This window comes from Galeopterus variegatus, unplaced genomic scaffold (assembly GCF_000696425.1).
Source record: "Galeopterus variegatus unplaced genomic scaffold, G_variegatus-3.0.2 Scaffold670, whole genome shotgun sequence".
Classification (NCBI taxonomy): Eukaryota; Metazoa; Chordata; class Mammalia; order Dermoptera; family Cynocephalidae; genus Galeopterus; species Galeopterus variegatus.
This window is the reverse complement of record NW_007726781.1, coordinates 90,701-106,842: the sequence shown is the minus strand read 5'-3', so window position 1 is coordinate 106,842 and position 16,142 is coordinate 90,701. Positions and strand designations below refer to the sequence as shown.

The following is a 16,142-nucleotide window of genomic DNA, read 5'->3' as shown; positions in this document are numbered from 1 at the left end:
GCCGGTCCCCGGTCCGGTACGGGGGCAACACTGAGGGTTGCGATCCGTTGCTGGACACGGGTAAAAAGACAAAAAGACAAAAAAAAAAAAAATTCTTCACTGTCAGTTTATTAAGGTGGTTTTATAAGCTTATAAGGTGGTCTAGTCTTAACATATAACAATCTGAAAGAGTGATGAAGTTGGAATTAAATATATACAGAGTCACAAAAATAATGCTGTCAATCTCCAAATGAAAACACAGGCTGTCAGCTGGGATTCTATTTCCTGGGTCAATCTTGAGGGGTGATTCTCTTCATCTGATACAGTACCAGTATTATCACTGGTTCCACAAATAAGGCATATGCCCTGAAGGCCAAGAGTCATAAAGCAGAGCTCAGCTCGAGGAGTAGGATAATCATGAACTCATTTTGGAAGAAGGCACCACTTCAACTTCAGGAATGTGAAACCTAAAAATACACAGACTATAAAACAGCAGGGCAAGAAGCTAATAACCTGGATAAACTAGGTCTTTAGAGTCAGTATTTTAGGAAAGTGATGTTGGCTAAAGTAAAAATGACAAAGATCTAGATGATGAGGAAAATGATAAATACAGAAAGCAAGGACCAGCTTGCAGGAAAAACTTTTCTAATAGCCCACAATTCAGATTTCTATGAGCAAGAGGCATTTTTTTCCTACAGCTACTCCAGAGAAGGAGTAAAATGGTCACAGTTTTTCTGCGATAAAATTAAGAGGATAAATACAAGACCTTCAAATATATCACTTTAGTGCTTCAATTTCTCCCTCTGTTACACAGACATATGAGGGTACTTCAAAAAGTTCCTGAAAAAATAGAATTGAAAAATAATACAAATCTATCCACAAACTTTTTGAAGTACCCTTGTACAACAACTTTAGAAATAAAGCTGGGAAAGCCATCCACATCAGAGAATGCAATCTAAGAGGTCAGGTTCAATTTGCAACATAAGGGCAACATCCCCTCTTCTAAAGTACTTTATACCAACCATACACTAACCACTCTGGGGCTCCAATAGAGCCAGAAGACTCCTTACCTCCCAACTGCCAGCCTATGTTGAAGACAGAAATTCACAATTTTCTTATATCCTCCCTTTGTTACAAGCTAGTAACAATAACAGTTATAAGTATGGCCTAATACATGTTTTTTATTTTTTCTTTACTGTTTTGACTCACAGGAATATTTTGAGGATAAATAACTTTAATAAAAGAGCAATGGGATTTCTCAGACAAAGGCTTATACAGCCAATATCATTTATTGCCCAGATTCATGTGATCTTGACATGTCAATTTTTTCCTCCATTACTCAGTAGTGCTAGAGCAATCTATCTTGGGGACCAATGTTTTCCAACATGACTCTCTAGAAATGTCACTTTCTGAATTTACACCAATATTATGAAATATGTGTAACTCTAAGATAAAACTCCACCTGATTCCATAACTGGCTTGGCTTTGCTGTTTTGCATTTTCTATATTCTCTTTTTTTTTTTTTCCTTTTTGTCTTTTTTCATGACCAGTAACGGGATCGCAACCCTCAGTGTTGTGCCCGTACTGCAACCGGCAACGGGATCGCAACCCTTGGTGTCGCGCCCGCACCGCGCTCAACCAGTGAGCGGACCGGTCTCCATATGGGATCCGAACCCTTGACGGGAGCGCCGCTGCGCTCCCAAGCGCTGCACTCTACCGAGTGTGCCACCAGGCCGGTCCTCTATATTCTCTTTTGCTTCCATGCAAAACTGTTTCAATATTGCCATCTTTATTCTGGAGCCTTACTAGAGTGTTATGACTATTACATAACACTATAAAACAGAACCTGGTAAGGTAGGCCCATCTTAAAGTCTGTTAACAAAGTTTTAATAACTAAGATACCAAATGTATCCAATAACAACATACTCATGTGCTCCACAGTGTAGAGCACCAAACTGCCACTCTCTCATGTTCTCCTTATACTGTTCTTTTAGGTAATGCCAACTCAACCAAACTCTGAACTTGTTTTAGAAGAGCCAATGTGATTACAATATTTTTAAAGCTTTTTATTTTTGAAATAATTATTACTTACAAGATGTCGTAAAAATTGTACAGAGTCTCAAGTATGCTTCAACCAGTTTCTTCTAATGGTGACATCTTATATAGTTATAGTAAAATACCAAAATCAGGAAACTGACAATGCTACTTTACTATTAACTAAAGACCCTGTTCACTTTTCACCACTTTTTAAAGCTGAATTCATTTACGTGAATGTATAGTTCTATGCTCTTTTATCCCATGTATAGATTCATGTAATCACCACCACAATCAAGATATAGAACTGTTTCATCATCACATAAGAACCCCCTTATATTACCTCTTGTATTTGTACCCACCTTCCACCTACCCTGTCTCCTGACAACTACTAATCTGTCTCCATCTCTAGTTTTGTCATTTTGAGAATATTATATAAATTGAATAACACAGTATATAACCTTTTGAGACTGACTTTCTTCACTAAGCATAATGCCCCTGAGGTCCATCCAGATTGTTGTGTATATCAATAGTCCATTCCTTTTTTATTGCTGAGTGATCAATATTCTTAAATATAAGAGTAAAATAACTATGAATTCCAATAAAAGTTTATTGTAATCAAAGAGTCAACTTAGAATATTTGGGGAATTTAATGCCTATTTGGCACTCCAGAGTTAAACTAACACACCCCAAAAATTTCTCAGACATTCACTCAAGCAAGAGCAGAATATCATCCCACAAATGCCTAATTTTTAAAATAACAGAATTTGATGAGAAAACTAATGTGACTTACCCCATCCAGGTGGCAAAGGACCAAGGGGATCAAATTCTTTATTTTGTGATGTAGCAAACAAATCTTGATTCTAAAAAGAACCAAAAAGTGGTAAAATAAATTAACAACTTAAAACAGATTATTGGAGAGCAAGCATAGAGTTCTGATATACCATCCCCGGCCATGTATAACATAACACACTCTTACCGAGTTCACATCTTAGAGAAGTGTCGCATGGTTATAGACAAATGCCAATATACTTTGGTGAAGTTAAAAAAAAAAAAAAAAACCCTTTACAAACATTATTTAACATTTACAATTATTTGAAATTAAAATATTACACAAATATATAATCCTCACCCCCAAAATGACCATTTTTTCCTTTTTGCTACAAATTTTACTACATCAGTACTATAAAAATTAGACAAATATATGATAGCTGAGAAAAGTCTTGCATGTGTAACTTGAAAACAGATCACATACAGAACATGGGATATACAAAGAATTGTGAAAATGGTGTTGAGGGAGCAGACAGAGCAGGCTGTCAGATGAGTAAAAGGAAAGTGTTCCATATGGAAGGTATTAATGGACCTAGAACTGTATGAAAGACTTCTTAAAGTTCTGTTTGCAATTATCACACTGATGAAGAGAAAGGTTTGACTAGATAAGATAAAAGGAAAGCAAGAGTCAACCTTTAGAAAAAAAGAAGCACAAGTCATAGTGACTCTGTGTAGGGTTAATGAGTATGTTTTGCTGTGGTTAATAAAGCAGAGATAAGTACGCGGTTACTCATTAAGTCTTGGTTGAGCCCTTTCTTTTTTAGTAAGACAACTAAACAAACAAGAGAATCTAACTGCTTTTATTATAGAAAAATATTTAAATATTTATTATAAAAAATAATTTTATTATAGAAAACAAAAAAGTAAAACATGACAATGAACCCCATATAACTGGCACCAAGATTCAACAATTATTGACATTTTGCCACACTTCTTTATCTACCTCTTTTCTTCTTCTTTGCTGAATTAAAAATCAAACATCATTTCACCCCTACATTTTTGCCTCTTTAGAATTTGTGGACAATTTTCTTACATAATCATAATATCTTATCACACCTAGCAAAGAAGCAATGTTAACTTTGTTATCATCTAATACCTAACCTGTAATTAAATGCCTGATTGTTTGGATCCTGATTTTAATAAGCAAAGTCCTCACATTACATTTGGTTGAGTCTCACATCTCAATCTAGAGCAGTTCCACTACTGTCTCTTTTGTTACTTTTTTCCCCCATGTCACTGACCTATTACAGAAACCAGGTTAACTGACTGGTTTTAAAGGATATGAGAGAGATTCCACTTCTGATTTAAATGCTCTTGGAAGATAGAGCTATCAAGAAATGGCCTTGCTCCTGATAAACACAATTATGAAAACGAGTGAGAGTAGGGAGGCCAGGGAGAAACACTATACATGGTTTGAGCTGGAGTTGTAAATCAGGTCTGAGAAGTTTGGCATAAGAAACTGTTTTCATCATTCTTTAAGACCCAAGCCTACTCCACTGGCTTTCCCTGGACAGATGAACGAGGGACATGCACAGTGAAGCCACCGGCCAGGAAGAGCCATTACACAGTGTTTCATCAACAATCCTATCCATTCTGAGATTAAAAATGCTGGATATATGAGAGTCTATTGCCTTGCAACCACAGTGAGAACAACAGTGGTTGGCAGAGACCACTTCATATACTAAATAAACAGACTTTTTCTCAGCCTCTGCTTTTTAAGTAGATGGTATTAATGTTAAATTCATTCACTGCAGTTCACAATTTTTGGTAATGTTAAGTGTAACTAAAATAGGCTGTTTAAATTCTATGTAATTTAGAACTGCTCTAATAAGAACAAAGAGTAAGAATTTCAGAACATCGTTCAGATTATTTTGGATTGGAGAAAAAAAAGAACACAGATAATGAGATAAAAGCTGTAATTCAAAAATAAGTTCCAAAGACTGAGTACTAAACAATTTTACAATGAATCATTACACATAGTAGGTGTTCCAGAAATTGAGATAAAGAGTACATTTACAGTTGTGGATATGAGGGAGAAAAGAGATGTGAACTAACAGTTCTAAATATCTAGTATGTGCCAAACATTAGGAACTTTATAGAATCCTCCAAAAAACCCTCTGAGGCAGCTGTGTGTATGTATGTATGTGTGTGTGTGTATATATATGTATGTATATGTATTTTATAAAGTAAATGAGTCTTGATGAGTTTAAGTCACTTACTCAAAGTCATATACAGAAAGTAACTGTGGAACCAGGATTCGAATCCAGATGTGCCTGACTCCAAAGCCCACTGTGTTTTCACTGGACACCCATGTGGAAACTAGTTTTAAAGAAGGCAGGCAAGCTAGGCATTCAAACCCAGAAAAAATTTGGCCAGGCATACCAAAGGTAATTATAATTTAGAAAGAAAGGAAGATATAAAACAGCACAGAAAAAATAAAAATAAAAAGAAGGGTAATGCAGGCAAGAGACAAAAATTAATTTTACCTCTAAAACCACTCGCAATGGGAATATAGTGATATCTTTCTAGAGAAATTGGCAGGAGAAACTGTTATGTGAAAGAAAGGTATCTTAGTCATACAATCAGGGAGTGAAAGGAAGGCTGCTGATAAAGGTGAATTTGGCGGCATCAGTGACTGATAAGCACTATAATGATGAGGTTCAAGAAGCAGGAATATGGAGAAAAGGAAAAAAGGTAATGCTTAGTGAGGATAAGAATATGAATGGTGTTGTTTTACTCTGATAGATTCTAATAGGGATGACACCAGTGGAGGGGAAGACATAGTGATGGAGAGGGCCACTTTTTCTTAACTCTTGGAGAGTTGGTTTTCTCCTGTTCTGTATATTACTCAAATCCATCTTGTTTGGCACAGAGAAGTAAATTTCTCAAAGGACTATTTCCCTTTGTTTAGAGAAGAGATCTGTGATACTTTATTACTTGAAAGATTATGAAATTCCAAGTACCAAAGATTGCGTAGCAAAGAAAGCATTAATATATTTTAGTGTATGTATCACTACTGCTGCAATACTACTGTAAAGTATGTAAAATGTAAACCATTTTTGACGCCCCCAAAACACATGTTTTTATACCAAAGATAATATAGTTCTAAAGCCAGAATAATATATTTAGCATAATCCTATAAGGAATAAAATTTCTTCAGTCTCCCAGATTACCAAATAATTTATTAGGTTAACTTTACTTTTAAATGTTAAAAAGTGATTCAACTCTATCATTAGTTCTGTACAATCACTTAAGAGTCAGGTTCCTTTATTGATTTTTTATTTTTTATTTTTTTTGTCCTTTTTGAGACCGGCTGCACCGCACTCAGCCAGTGAGTGCTGTGAGCCCACCGGTCATCCCTATATAGGATCCGAACCCGTGGCGGGAGCGCTGCTGCCCCAGCGCCGCACTCTCCCGAGTGCGCCACGGGCTTGGCCCAAGAGTCAGGTTCCTTTAGACCTAAGTCTTCAAATGCTCTGCTAAATTAAGGAAGTACTAAATTTATAATTGCTTTAATTCTTTTCAAACTACTTGGGTTTATTTTTACAATTCTTTTGTTCATGAATCTTAAGTTGTCTTCACTTCTTTTTAATTTTTTTCATTAAAAAGAAAAGGCGGTTGGGGCTGGCCTGGTGGCGCACTCTGTAGAGTGTGGCGCTTGGAAGCGTGGCTGCGCTCCTGCCGAGGGTTCGGATCCCATATGGAGACCGGTCCGCTCACTGGTTGAGCGCAGTGCGGGCGCAACACTGAGGGCTGCAATCCCGTTGCCAGTCGCGGTACGGGCGCGAAACTGAGGGTTGCGATCCCGTTACCAGTCACGAAAAAAGACAAAAAGGAAAAAAATTAAAAAAAGAAAAGAAAAGAAAAGGAGGTTGGACTTTGGGATATTACAGAAAGGAAAGAATAGATCACATACACAGAATATTCCAGACAAAGTCTGAAAATAATACCTATTAACAGCAACAACTGGGTTGCCATCCTACTCATACCTTCATTTTAGTGCTTTAATGACATATGCAGGAAAGGGTTAAAAACTGAATATTCTTATAAGTTTATTATATAACAGGCTGCTCACCCCATAAATGAATCGCTGGTTAAACTGCTGCATTGCTCCTTGAAGTTGACTACGTTGTAGCTGCCACTGTTCATAGTTCCGGACGGATTCCAGCGTTGGCCTCTGCCATGTTGTTGTTCTTGTGAAATGGTCAACATAATAAATACGTCCCATGTTGTCAACCCGCCTTAATCTTGTCGCTGCCTTTTTCCGTTAAATGACCATGTTATAGAACTGAGGCAAATAAGCGTGTCAGTTTATAAAGTAATACCAACAGAATTTAAGAAAAAAGTCAAGAAATATCATCTTCTGAAGATGACACACAGTGGATGAGATTTCTTCTATGCAAATGTCCTCTCTAGGAGACAAATTGTATTCCTACAGAGGCTTGACGTCAGTCCACCTAGGAGACGAAAGTCACTCTCAATCTACTCAGGGTATATTTAGGACTTGAGTAGAAAAGAATGCTATAGGCCGGCCCGTGGCTCACTCAGGAGAGTGCAGTGCTGATAGCGCCAAGGCCCCGGGTTCGGATCCCACGTAGGGATAGCTGGTTCACTCACTGAGAGACGAAAGTCACTCTCAATCTACTCAGGGTATATTTAGGACTTGAGTAGAAAAGAATGCTATAGGCCAGCCCGTGGCTCACTCAGGAGAGTGCGGTGCTGATAGCGCCAAGGCCCCGGGTTCGGATCCCACGTAGGGATAGCTGGTTCACTCACTGGCTGAGCGTGGTGCTGACGGCACCAAGTCAAGGGTTAAGATCCCCTTACCGGTCATCTTTAAAAAAAAAAAAAGAAAAGAATGCTATAATTAATGTTATAAAACCTGAAAAAAGGCTGAACTAATCCAAAGGCAATGGCCTGTTTGGATTCTAGAAAAATTGAAATCAAAGAATAAGCCTTTATCACGTGTCCCTGTACAGTAGAAAGGAGAAAGTGTGCAGATTCGCCAATCTGAGTATTCTTTGTCCTTGGCAGGTTTATCCCCAAATTGAAGAAAATAGGAGTAAACTATCATAGCATGGAAGTACCAATGACTTCCAAGAGCATTCAGTTTCTTTGTGCTAATCCTTTGCACAAACAACCTTCTAATTTGGCTTCCCATGTAGGCTTTCCAAAAGGAAAATAGCCTGACTACCAACACAAATAATATAATCCTTGTATCAATTAAAATTCTCATCATGAGAGTTTATTAATTTATCAGCCAATTAATTTTGATCAGCATTCTGAGTTAAATGCCACAATGTATATATGTATAACAACTATACTGAAAAGTATAATTTTTAAAATAAACGGTAGAAATTAAAATGGGATTGTAAGTACTAATTTTCTCAGTTTCCTAAACTATCTGTTACATTGCTATAATGACATTATGATGGAAAAAATTATTGATTCTAAAAAGGGATTTCTCCCCCTCCAATAAAAGCAATCTGAATTAGGTGACTATTTCACTACTTGGCCTTGGTTAACCATAGCTCAGAGTCCTTCAATAAAAAAATATATTCTTCGACTTTGCCCTGGAAATGAGATGGGAAATTTCAAATGTGGTGAGCTTTCTTTGTTTGGTTTGACTCCAGACCCCCTAAAAATCAGTTACAATTTTGTGAAGACTGTTATTGAAAGAATAAAGTTCAGTATTATTTCTCTTATTAATGAATATATGCAGCAGCCTAAAGAAAACAAATGTTAACCAAAAAACGTCACTCACCCAGGTGGGAGGGGAGCTTGAGTTATAGGATTTAATGGCCTAGGGCCTGAGCCTCCAGATATAGTGAGAGGAATTATTAATCCGGATGCTGCTCCTTCAGATGTATTTGTATTTGTATTTGTTGGTGGTAGAGAGCCTGTACTAGATCCATCACTTTCAGAAGTGGCAGATGGTGAACCATTGACAGATGCTATAAAAGATTTGGGAAAAATAGGAAAAGAATCTTTTATTCTCTGAAATCTAAATTCAGGATAGAGTTTTAACTTTAAGAAATAAAAAGGTAGATGATATATATAAATTTTAAGATGTAGATACACAAATTACTTAAAGAAAATAATGAAAAATAGCCAATGTTCCCACTTAACAGACTTTTCACAACTTCTTGGGTCCCATCTACCCTATGTCTCATTATTATTATTACTATTTTTGACATTTCTGAAAACATCCCTTATTCTTATTTATTTTTTTTATTATTTTGAATATTCATGAGATATAAATTACCAGAAATTGCTTTTATACCCTGCATCCCCACCCAATTGTCCCCCAACCACCCTCCCCCCCACTCCACTTTGCAGCCCTAGGAATGTTCCCTCCCTCTGTAAGACCACCACACTACTGTGGTCTTTGCTCAGTCTCATTATTAATTGCAAAGCACATACAGATTCTGATTTTCTGATGCCACAGAAAATAAAAACTTAGAATAGGAAAGCATTAGTATTTCTTGATATTATAAATTCATTTAGTAATTTTCCAGATTCTTAAAACTGCTTTCCTATGAAACCCTTCAGGTTAGAGACCAATTTTTGTTGTTGGTTATGTATACAGAAGGTCTGACTAATAAGCAATATTCTTACAAACAGTTATTGATTACTTATTACATCTTCAAGACATACTTGACAAAACAACTCCTGGAAGAAGTCAGCAATATTATGACAAAGAGAGAAAAAAGGGTACCTCAAAAAGCTCGTAGAAAAATTGAGTGAAAAGATAATATGAATCTTTCCATGAACTTTTTGCAGACCCTTTATACAGCATTAAAGACTTGGAATACATTAACACAATTATTTACAGAATAAGGGGAAGATGTATAATTAAATACAAATTTGTTTTAAAAGATGACTTATGGACAACCAATTTACTTTTCTAATAATATTTGGTTTAACTACTTTGCATTCCCTGTCCAACTGCTGGCAGAGGGAAATAATAAAAGATAAGATTAAAGATTTGCTCTGGCTAATCAGAAAAAGGGATATTTCACCTGTAGATGTTTACATTTTTACCACATAAAATATGTTTCATTTGTTGTATATATAACTTTTGCTTTAAAATCTGAATATCATTTATAGCACCATTGTGTTATTTTCCACTCACTAATTGCCCTTTTAAAGCATATAATGGTAATGAGCAACCAAATTCTTGACCGTATGACATACTTATATGTTACAAACCATGCAAGAAAGTTGCAATCTAAATCTGTACTGTCTATCCTTTATACAATGCACATGCGATTTTCATTCTCACTAGAGCACTGCCGCAGTAACTTCACCCCGGTAGGAAAATTTAGGGAAGAGGCACTTCTTGATTACCTATATAGAAAGATCATTCTTGGCTGTAAATATACAGCCAGAAAACTTACACAAAAGGATCTCCTGACACCTGAGGATCAATTCCCAAAGAGAACATTATTTACAATCACAGTACTGAAGGCTGGAACACATACCAGGTCTACGTGGGGTGGGTGGAGGTGGTCGTGAAGGTCTCGGAGGCCTAGAAGGTTTAAAACCGCCATTTGAGAGTGACGGAGAATTACTCCCATTGACTCTCCTGTTTTCACCAGACCCTGCATCCTCAGGGTCATCTGATCCATTTGTGTTCATTCTAGGTAAGAAGACAAAGAAAGGAGAGGAAAGCAAGAATGAATGCTCTTTGAACTGACGAAAAAATCAGCAGGGAGACCAAAACATAAAGTTTTAGGAGTTCGAGAAAAGCTTCCTAATTTTAGGCCAGCCTTATCAAATACATAAAGAGCCCTTGGGTAGAATCATATATAACCCCCAGAGCCCATCCACATACAGAAAGAGTGAGAATTTGCCCAAGGGCACAGAAATGCTTGGGACTATTCAGTATGCTGGTTCAGATTTCAAATAAGTCTTCAGAAGGCCCTGTATAAGCAGGAGCAAAGAAACATTCTCAAAAACCCAATACCTTAGAAAGGGTACTACTTTATCACAAGCACATACAAGTTCACCATCATTGCTTTTTTGGTTTCCACTGGCTATTAATATTAATTCAAATTTGAGGCAGGGCTGGCTGACCCATGCGAGGACAAGCAAGTACACTTACAAGTATTTCCCAGGAACTGGGCACCGCCCCTACCCTAGTATAATGGTATACAAAATGTTCAAAGTTTGTGATCTAGAGTAGAGGTGCCCACAGACCTATTTTTTTAAGGAGCTGTCATTTCTTCAAAATAATATCAACTGGAGGGAAAGAAAGGGAGGAAGAAAATATCAGATTGAAAGCTTCTACTACTACTGTCAGCTAAATATAATTGATTCCTTTTCCTGGAGGGGATCTATCTAGTCATGGATTAAAAACAAGAGTATGAGTAGAGTTTGAAGATCCCTTAACTAAGACTCTTGATATCTACTATTTGCAAATTACTAAAATGGATTAACTCATACTCCTGGATCTTCAGAACAAGAACGAACAAAATAAAATCTAACAGATTCAGGGCCGGCCCGGAGCCGCACTGCTACAGTGCACCGCTTGGGAGCGCAGAGGCGCTCCTGCCGAGGGTTCGGATCCCACATACAGACCGGTTCCCGCTCACTGGCTGAGCGAGGTGCGAGCGCGACACCGAGGGTTGCGATCCCGTTGCCGGTCCCGGTCCGGTACGGGCGTGACACTGAGGGTTGCGATCCGTTGCCGGACATGAAAAAAGACCAAAAAAAAAAAAAAAAAAAAATCTAACAGATTCAGGAAATAGAGAGGCAGCATCATGTATTAAATCTTTCTTTTTTTTCGTGTAATGCATGTACTGCAGTGACAAATTTAAGGTGTACAAAATGATGTTTTGATATACATATACATAGTAAAATGATTACTCCAGTCAAGCTAATGAACAAATCCATCTCCTCAAAGAGCTAGCATATTTTAAAAATAATTCAAACTACATTCCCCAGAAGTCCTTTAGGGTTTTTTTACTCAAAGTGTAGTCTTTGGACCAGAAGTTCATGTACCATATAGGAGTCTGTCAGAACTGCACAATCTTGGAACCCATTTCAGACTTACGATATCAGAATTAGCATTTTAACGTGATCCCCAGATGATATGTATGGACAGCAAGGTATGACAAGCACTGCTGTGGGGTTCCTCAAATGCTTATTTTGATTAAAGGAAATACCTCAGTAATTGGCAGTCTGCACCTGATTACTGTTGACTGCCTGCAGGAAGGTCAAACCACCCCAGAATATGATCCAAATGCAGAAGAGGCAGCTTTGACACTGCTCCCCTTCCTCTAAGTGAGGTTCTAAACCCATTTTGAATCATATACCCCTTTGAAACTCTGAGTATTACCTCTCCATACTATTTTAAGAGATTACTAATTAGTTTAAAAGAAGAGTTCTTGCTGCTTTTTAAAAGACAGACAACAAGATAGACAATGACTGATAGGTAGAATGAACCAAAAGTGGGAAATTAAGGTTTCTAGCTCTGACTGCCATTGACAAATTATGTCAAAGAAAAGTTATTTAGTCTCTTTCAAAATTCATTATCTTGACTATGTGGTTCCTAAATACCTTTCAGCTGGAAAATTCATACTAAATTGCTCATCCAGTGCTAAACAAGTTTTAGGAATATGTGAAGGAGGAGGAACATTCAGGGCATGAGGTAAATATGCCATGACAAAGGTGCAGAAGAAACTAGATTCCAAAAATGCTATGTTTTGTTGTAGGGGCTTTAAATTTGGACAAGGGGTTAGCCAGTTAGTTGGTTAGAGCACCACCTTGTAACACACCAAGGTAAAGGGTTTGGATCCCAGTACTGGCCAGCCGCCAAAAGATAAAGAAATAAATAAAATTGGGGGAGTTTTAACATCCACGCTATTAACCTTGCTAACATCTTGATCTCAATTTCTCAATGTAGTAATCTGACAACCTGTGTACTACAACTCCTTAAATTTCCTTGGTATTTAGAATTGCTCCTCTTCCTAGATCTTGAACTCTAAAATCCCTCTAATTACAACCTCCTATTCCTTCTGTCTTCTACTGTATCTTTCATTCAGTCTCATCATGACCTTCAACCTCTTCTATCAAATCTCACTCAGGCTTCATCATAGGCTACTCTCCCTAGCACCTTTAATTCTTTCACTCCTGCCCACCCACCACCCCTCCTCTAGCAATCCTTTCACTACAACTAATCCTTCATCTACTTTTTCCACTACTATTCTCTGGGGCCAACAAGTAATGCTAGAAAATATTCCAGTTGAAAAATTGAGTGTATTTTAGTAGAGTAAATAAACTAAGCAGTGTTTTAAAGGGGCAGACTGTTCTATAAAAGGTTCTGATAAATTTTCCACTGGGCCCAGGAAGAAAAAGTTCTGAGGTTTTCACTTCCAGTGATTCACAAGATAAAAAGTCATCCCCCTTCCCCCACCTTGTTAAAAAGAAGAAATTACAGCTCAAGTCTCCTGGGAGCTAAGGAATTAGAAATGACAGATGACTATGACAACCTAGTAGTAACACCTCAGGTTCAATGGAATTAGTGTACTGATGTTAAAATTAACAGTAACAAAAATATTAATAGTAATTTGGTAGGACAAAGAACTCTTACTAGGTCCTGTATGATCATAAATATCCAGGCAAAAGACAGAAAAAAATTAAAGTCATGCTTCTTCAGTTTATATGTTTCTATATGGGCAGTACTCAACTTCTCAAAGCCTGATTACATCAAAGAAACTGAGACAATATGGGCTATAGTCGACATTTTTCAACAACTTCAATTGGACTATCCATATTGCTTTGAAATCAATAATTTTTTACACCTCTAATTCACTCCTGGCCACATTCTCAGCTCCCACTGCAAAGCTTTTCTATCTCCTCAAATACCTAATCCCAATCTGTAGATGACCCTGACTCCTCTCCTCCACTAAAATGATGATTATCTGCTATCCTTCAACTTTCTTCCCTACCTTAAAATTTCTCTGTGCCACTAACCATCTTCTGTTTACCATGTCTGAAAAAAATCTCCATTTCTTGAAGGCGAATTTGTCTATATGTGTCCTCGATTCTAGGACTTTCCAACATCATTTAATGCCTCTCTTGTATTTTCATCACATTCCTTCTTCTAGATCCTTCCTCTGAGTCCACAAACATAATCAATCCCCCCAACCTAAAATGCTTCCTCAATCTTAACTGTTCTTCAAACTGTTTACTTATTCCCCTGTCCTTCATGATACTTTTTTGTATTTATGCAATCAACCAACTTAATGCATCTTAATTTTCAAAAAACACTTTCAAAGTGAAAAACTAACTTCTAATTATAAAATTAAAATTACCTGCAATCCCACATCCTGGAAATAATTACCACTAAGATATGGGAGTCTCTCTTGCCAGTCCTTTTTCACTGGATACGACTGTGATCATACAATGTACTTGTATAATGGTTTCATATTCTGGTAGGTTTCTGTTTTGTTACTCAAATATACTGGGCATTTCCCCCAAATTATTCAAAAACATTTTGAATTACTACAGAATATCATATGAACAGACCATTTAATCATTTTTCCTTTTCATTGATTTTTTTGTATTTTTTATTTCTTCAGATAGATTACTAGAGTAAAATAGCTGAGTCAAAACAGGCAAACATTTTGAAGGATTAAATAGTGACTGCTAAATTGTTACAAAAAAAATTTTTAGAGGTCATAATTGATCTGTTCTCCCTTCAGCTGGATATAAAAATGCCCATTTTACCATAAAGTTTTAAAATATTTGCCAATTTGGTAAATAAAAATGTTATTTTCTTTAATGAAGTTGAACAATATTTCTTTTTTTTAGGTGGCTCGTCAGTACTGGGATCCAAACCCTTTACCTTGGTGTCAACAACACTGTGATCTAAGCTAACCAGCCAGCCCTAAATAAAATTTCATAATTACAGGCCATTTGAGTTTCTTTTTCCATGAACTTTATGTATTTTTTTGTACATTTTTCTATTATAAGTGAATAGTTTTCTTTATTTGTCTTTTTTTTAAAGGCTAGTCAAGTGAAGCAGTGGGAGCGGAGAAGGAACAAAGAAATCTGTAACTGGTTGCAATAAATTAGTTGCAAAAACCACTGCACTTAACCCTACCTAGTTTTCCTTATTTGTTAGGGCTCTTTACAATCTGAGGATACTCATGTATCATCTGTCATACTGGTTAAATATTTCCTTTGCTTTTAACTCTGTATTTTTAAAGATACTAGAGTTTTATATTTCTATATAAATAAATTTATTCAGGGCCGGCCCGTGGCTCACTCGGTAGAGTGCGGTGCTGATAACACCAAGGCCCCGGGTTCGGATCCCATATAGGGATGGCCGGTTCGCTCACTGGCTGAGTGTGGTGATGACAACACCAAGTCAAGGGTTAAGATCCCCTTACCAGTCATCTTTAAAAAAATAAAAATAAAATAAATAAATAAATAAATAAATAAATAAATTTATTCAGCAACAAGTTAACTTCATATTTTCTTCTAAAGGTTTTATAATTTCATTTTTTGAAATGAATTTAAAATCAACTTGGAATCTACTCTGATCTTGGGTTAAGCTAAAGCACTAATCTGATCCTCCAGGTAATTAACATGTACACTAAACTTTGAAAAGCACAGCTGTACAAAAATAGTGGTTTGTTTTATTTCTCTTATTAAGTTTAAGTTCTTTTAATAAGGTGTGAAGGTAAAACTGGAAATAAATTTTGAAAACCAATTTGGAAATCTAAACATGATATAGAATTGTCAGTGAAACCACCACCACCATTACCTTAGAAAAGCAATTCGCTACTAATTATGTGCTACTATGGCTTCATTCCTTTCCTCCACAATCTTACAAACCTCTGCTTATTTCACCATACATATATATCTGACCTATACATAAGCTCAGCTGTTTATGAACAGGTTAGAGAACTCTGTAATACCAAGATGCTAGTACAATAAGGTCATAAGAAATATCCAAATCAAAGAGTAACAATCAAAAAGGCACATCTAAAAACAAAAGCTTAGAACACCATCATCTTGGCACTTCATAAAAATGACAGAAGACAACACTGAGAAATATAAAACATCCAGTCATATTATGGGAAATGCAGATCAATAAGGCTACATTTGTGATACAGATATTGCTTGAATTATGACAAAAAGGTAAAATAACCTAAGGCTGTTTGTTTAATTTCCCAAATGATAACTATGGTGGAGGCATGAAGCTCTTGTTCACTGGATATATGTTGCCCTGCTTTTTAGACTTAAGAGTTATGAAACCTGCCAAAAAAAAAACAAAGGGGAAA

General features: G+C 36.6%; 1 protein-coding gene across 1 annotated transcript in view; it reads right to left on the bottom strand.

The window, feature by feature from the left end:
* Positions 1-16,142, bottom strand: part of ITCH (itchy E3 ubiquitin protein ligase) — a 114,738-nt gene that overhangs the window by 42,667 nt on the left and 55,929 nt on the right. Inside the window, exons 8-12 of the mRNA XM_008571249.1 lie at positions 10,329-10,486; positions 8,609-8,798; positions 8,498-8,510; positions 6,920-7,102; positions 2,807-2,876 (exon numbers count right to left, since the gene is read on the bottom strand). Of these exons, the coding sequence (XP_008569471.1) occupies positions 2,807-2,876; positions 6,920-7,102; positions 8,498-8,510; positions 8,609-8,798; positions 10,329-10,486 (614 nt within the window). The remainder of the gene's footprint in view (positions 1-2,806; positions 2,877-6,919; positions 7,103-8,497; positions 8,511-8,608; positions 8,799-10,328; positions 10,487-16,142) is intronic.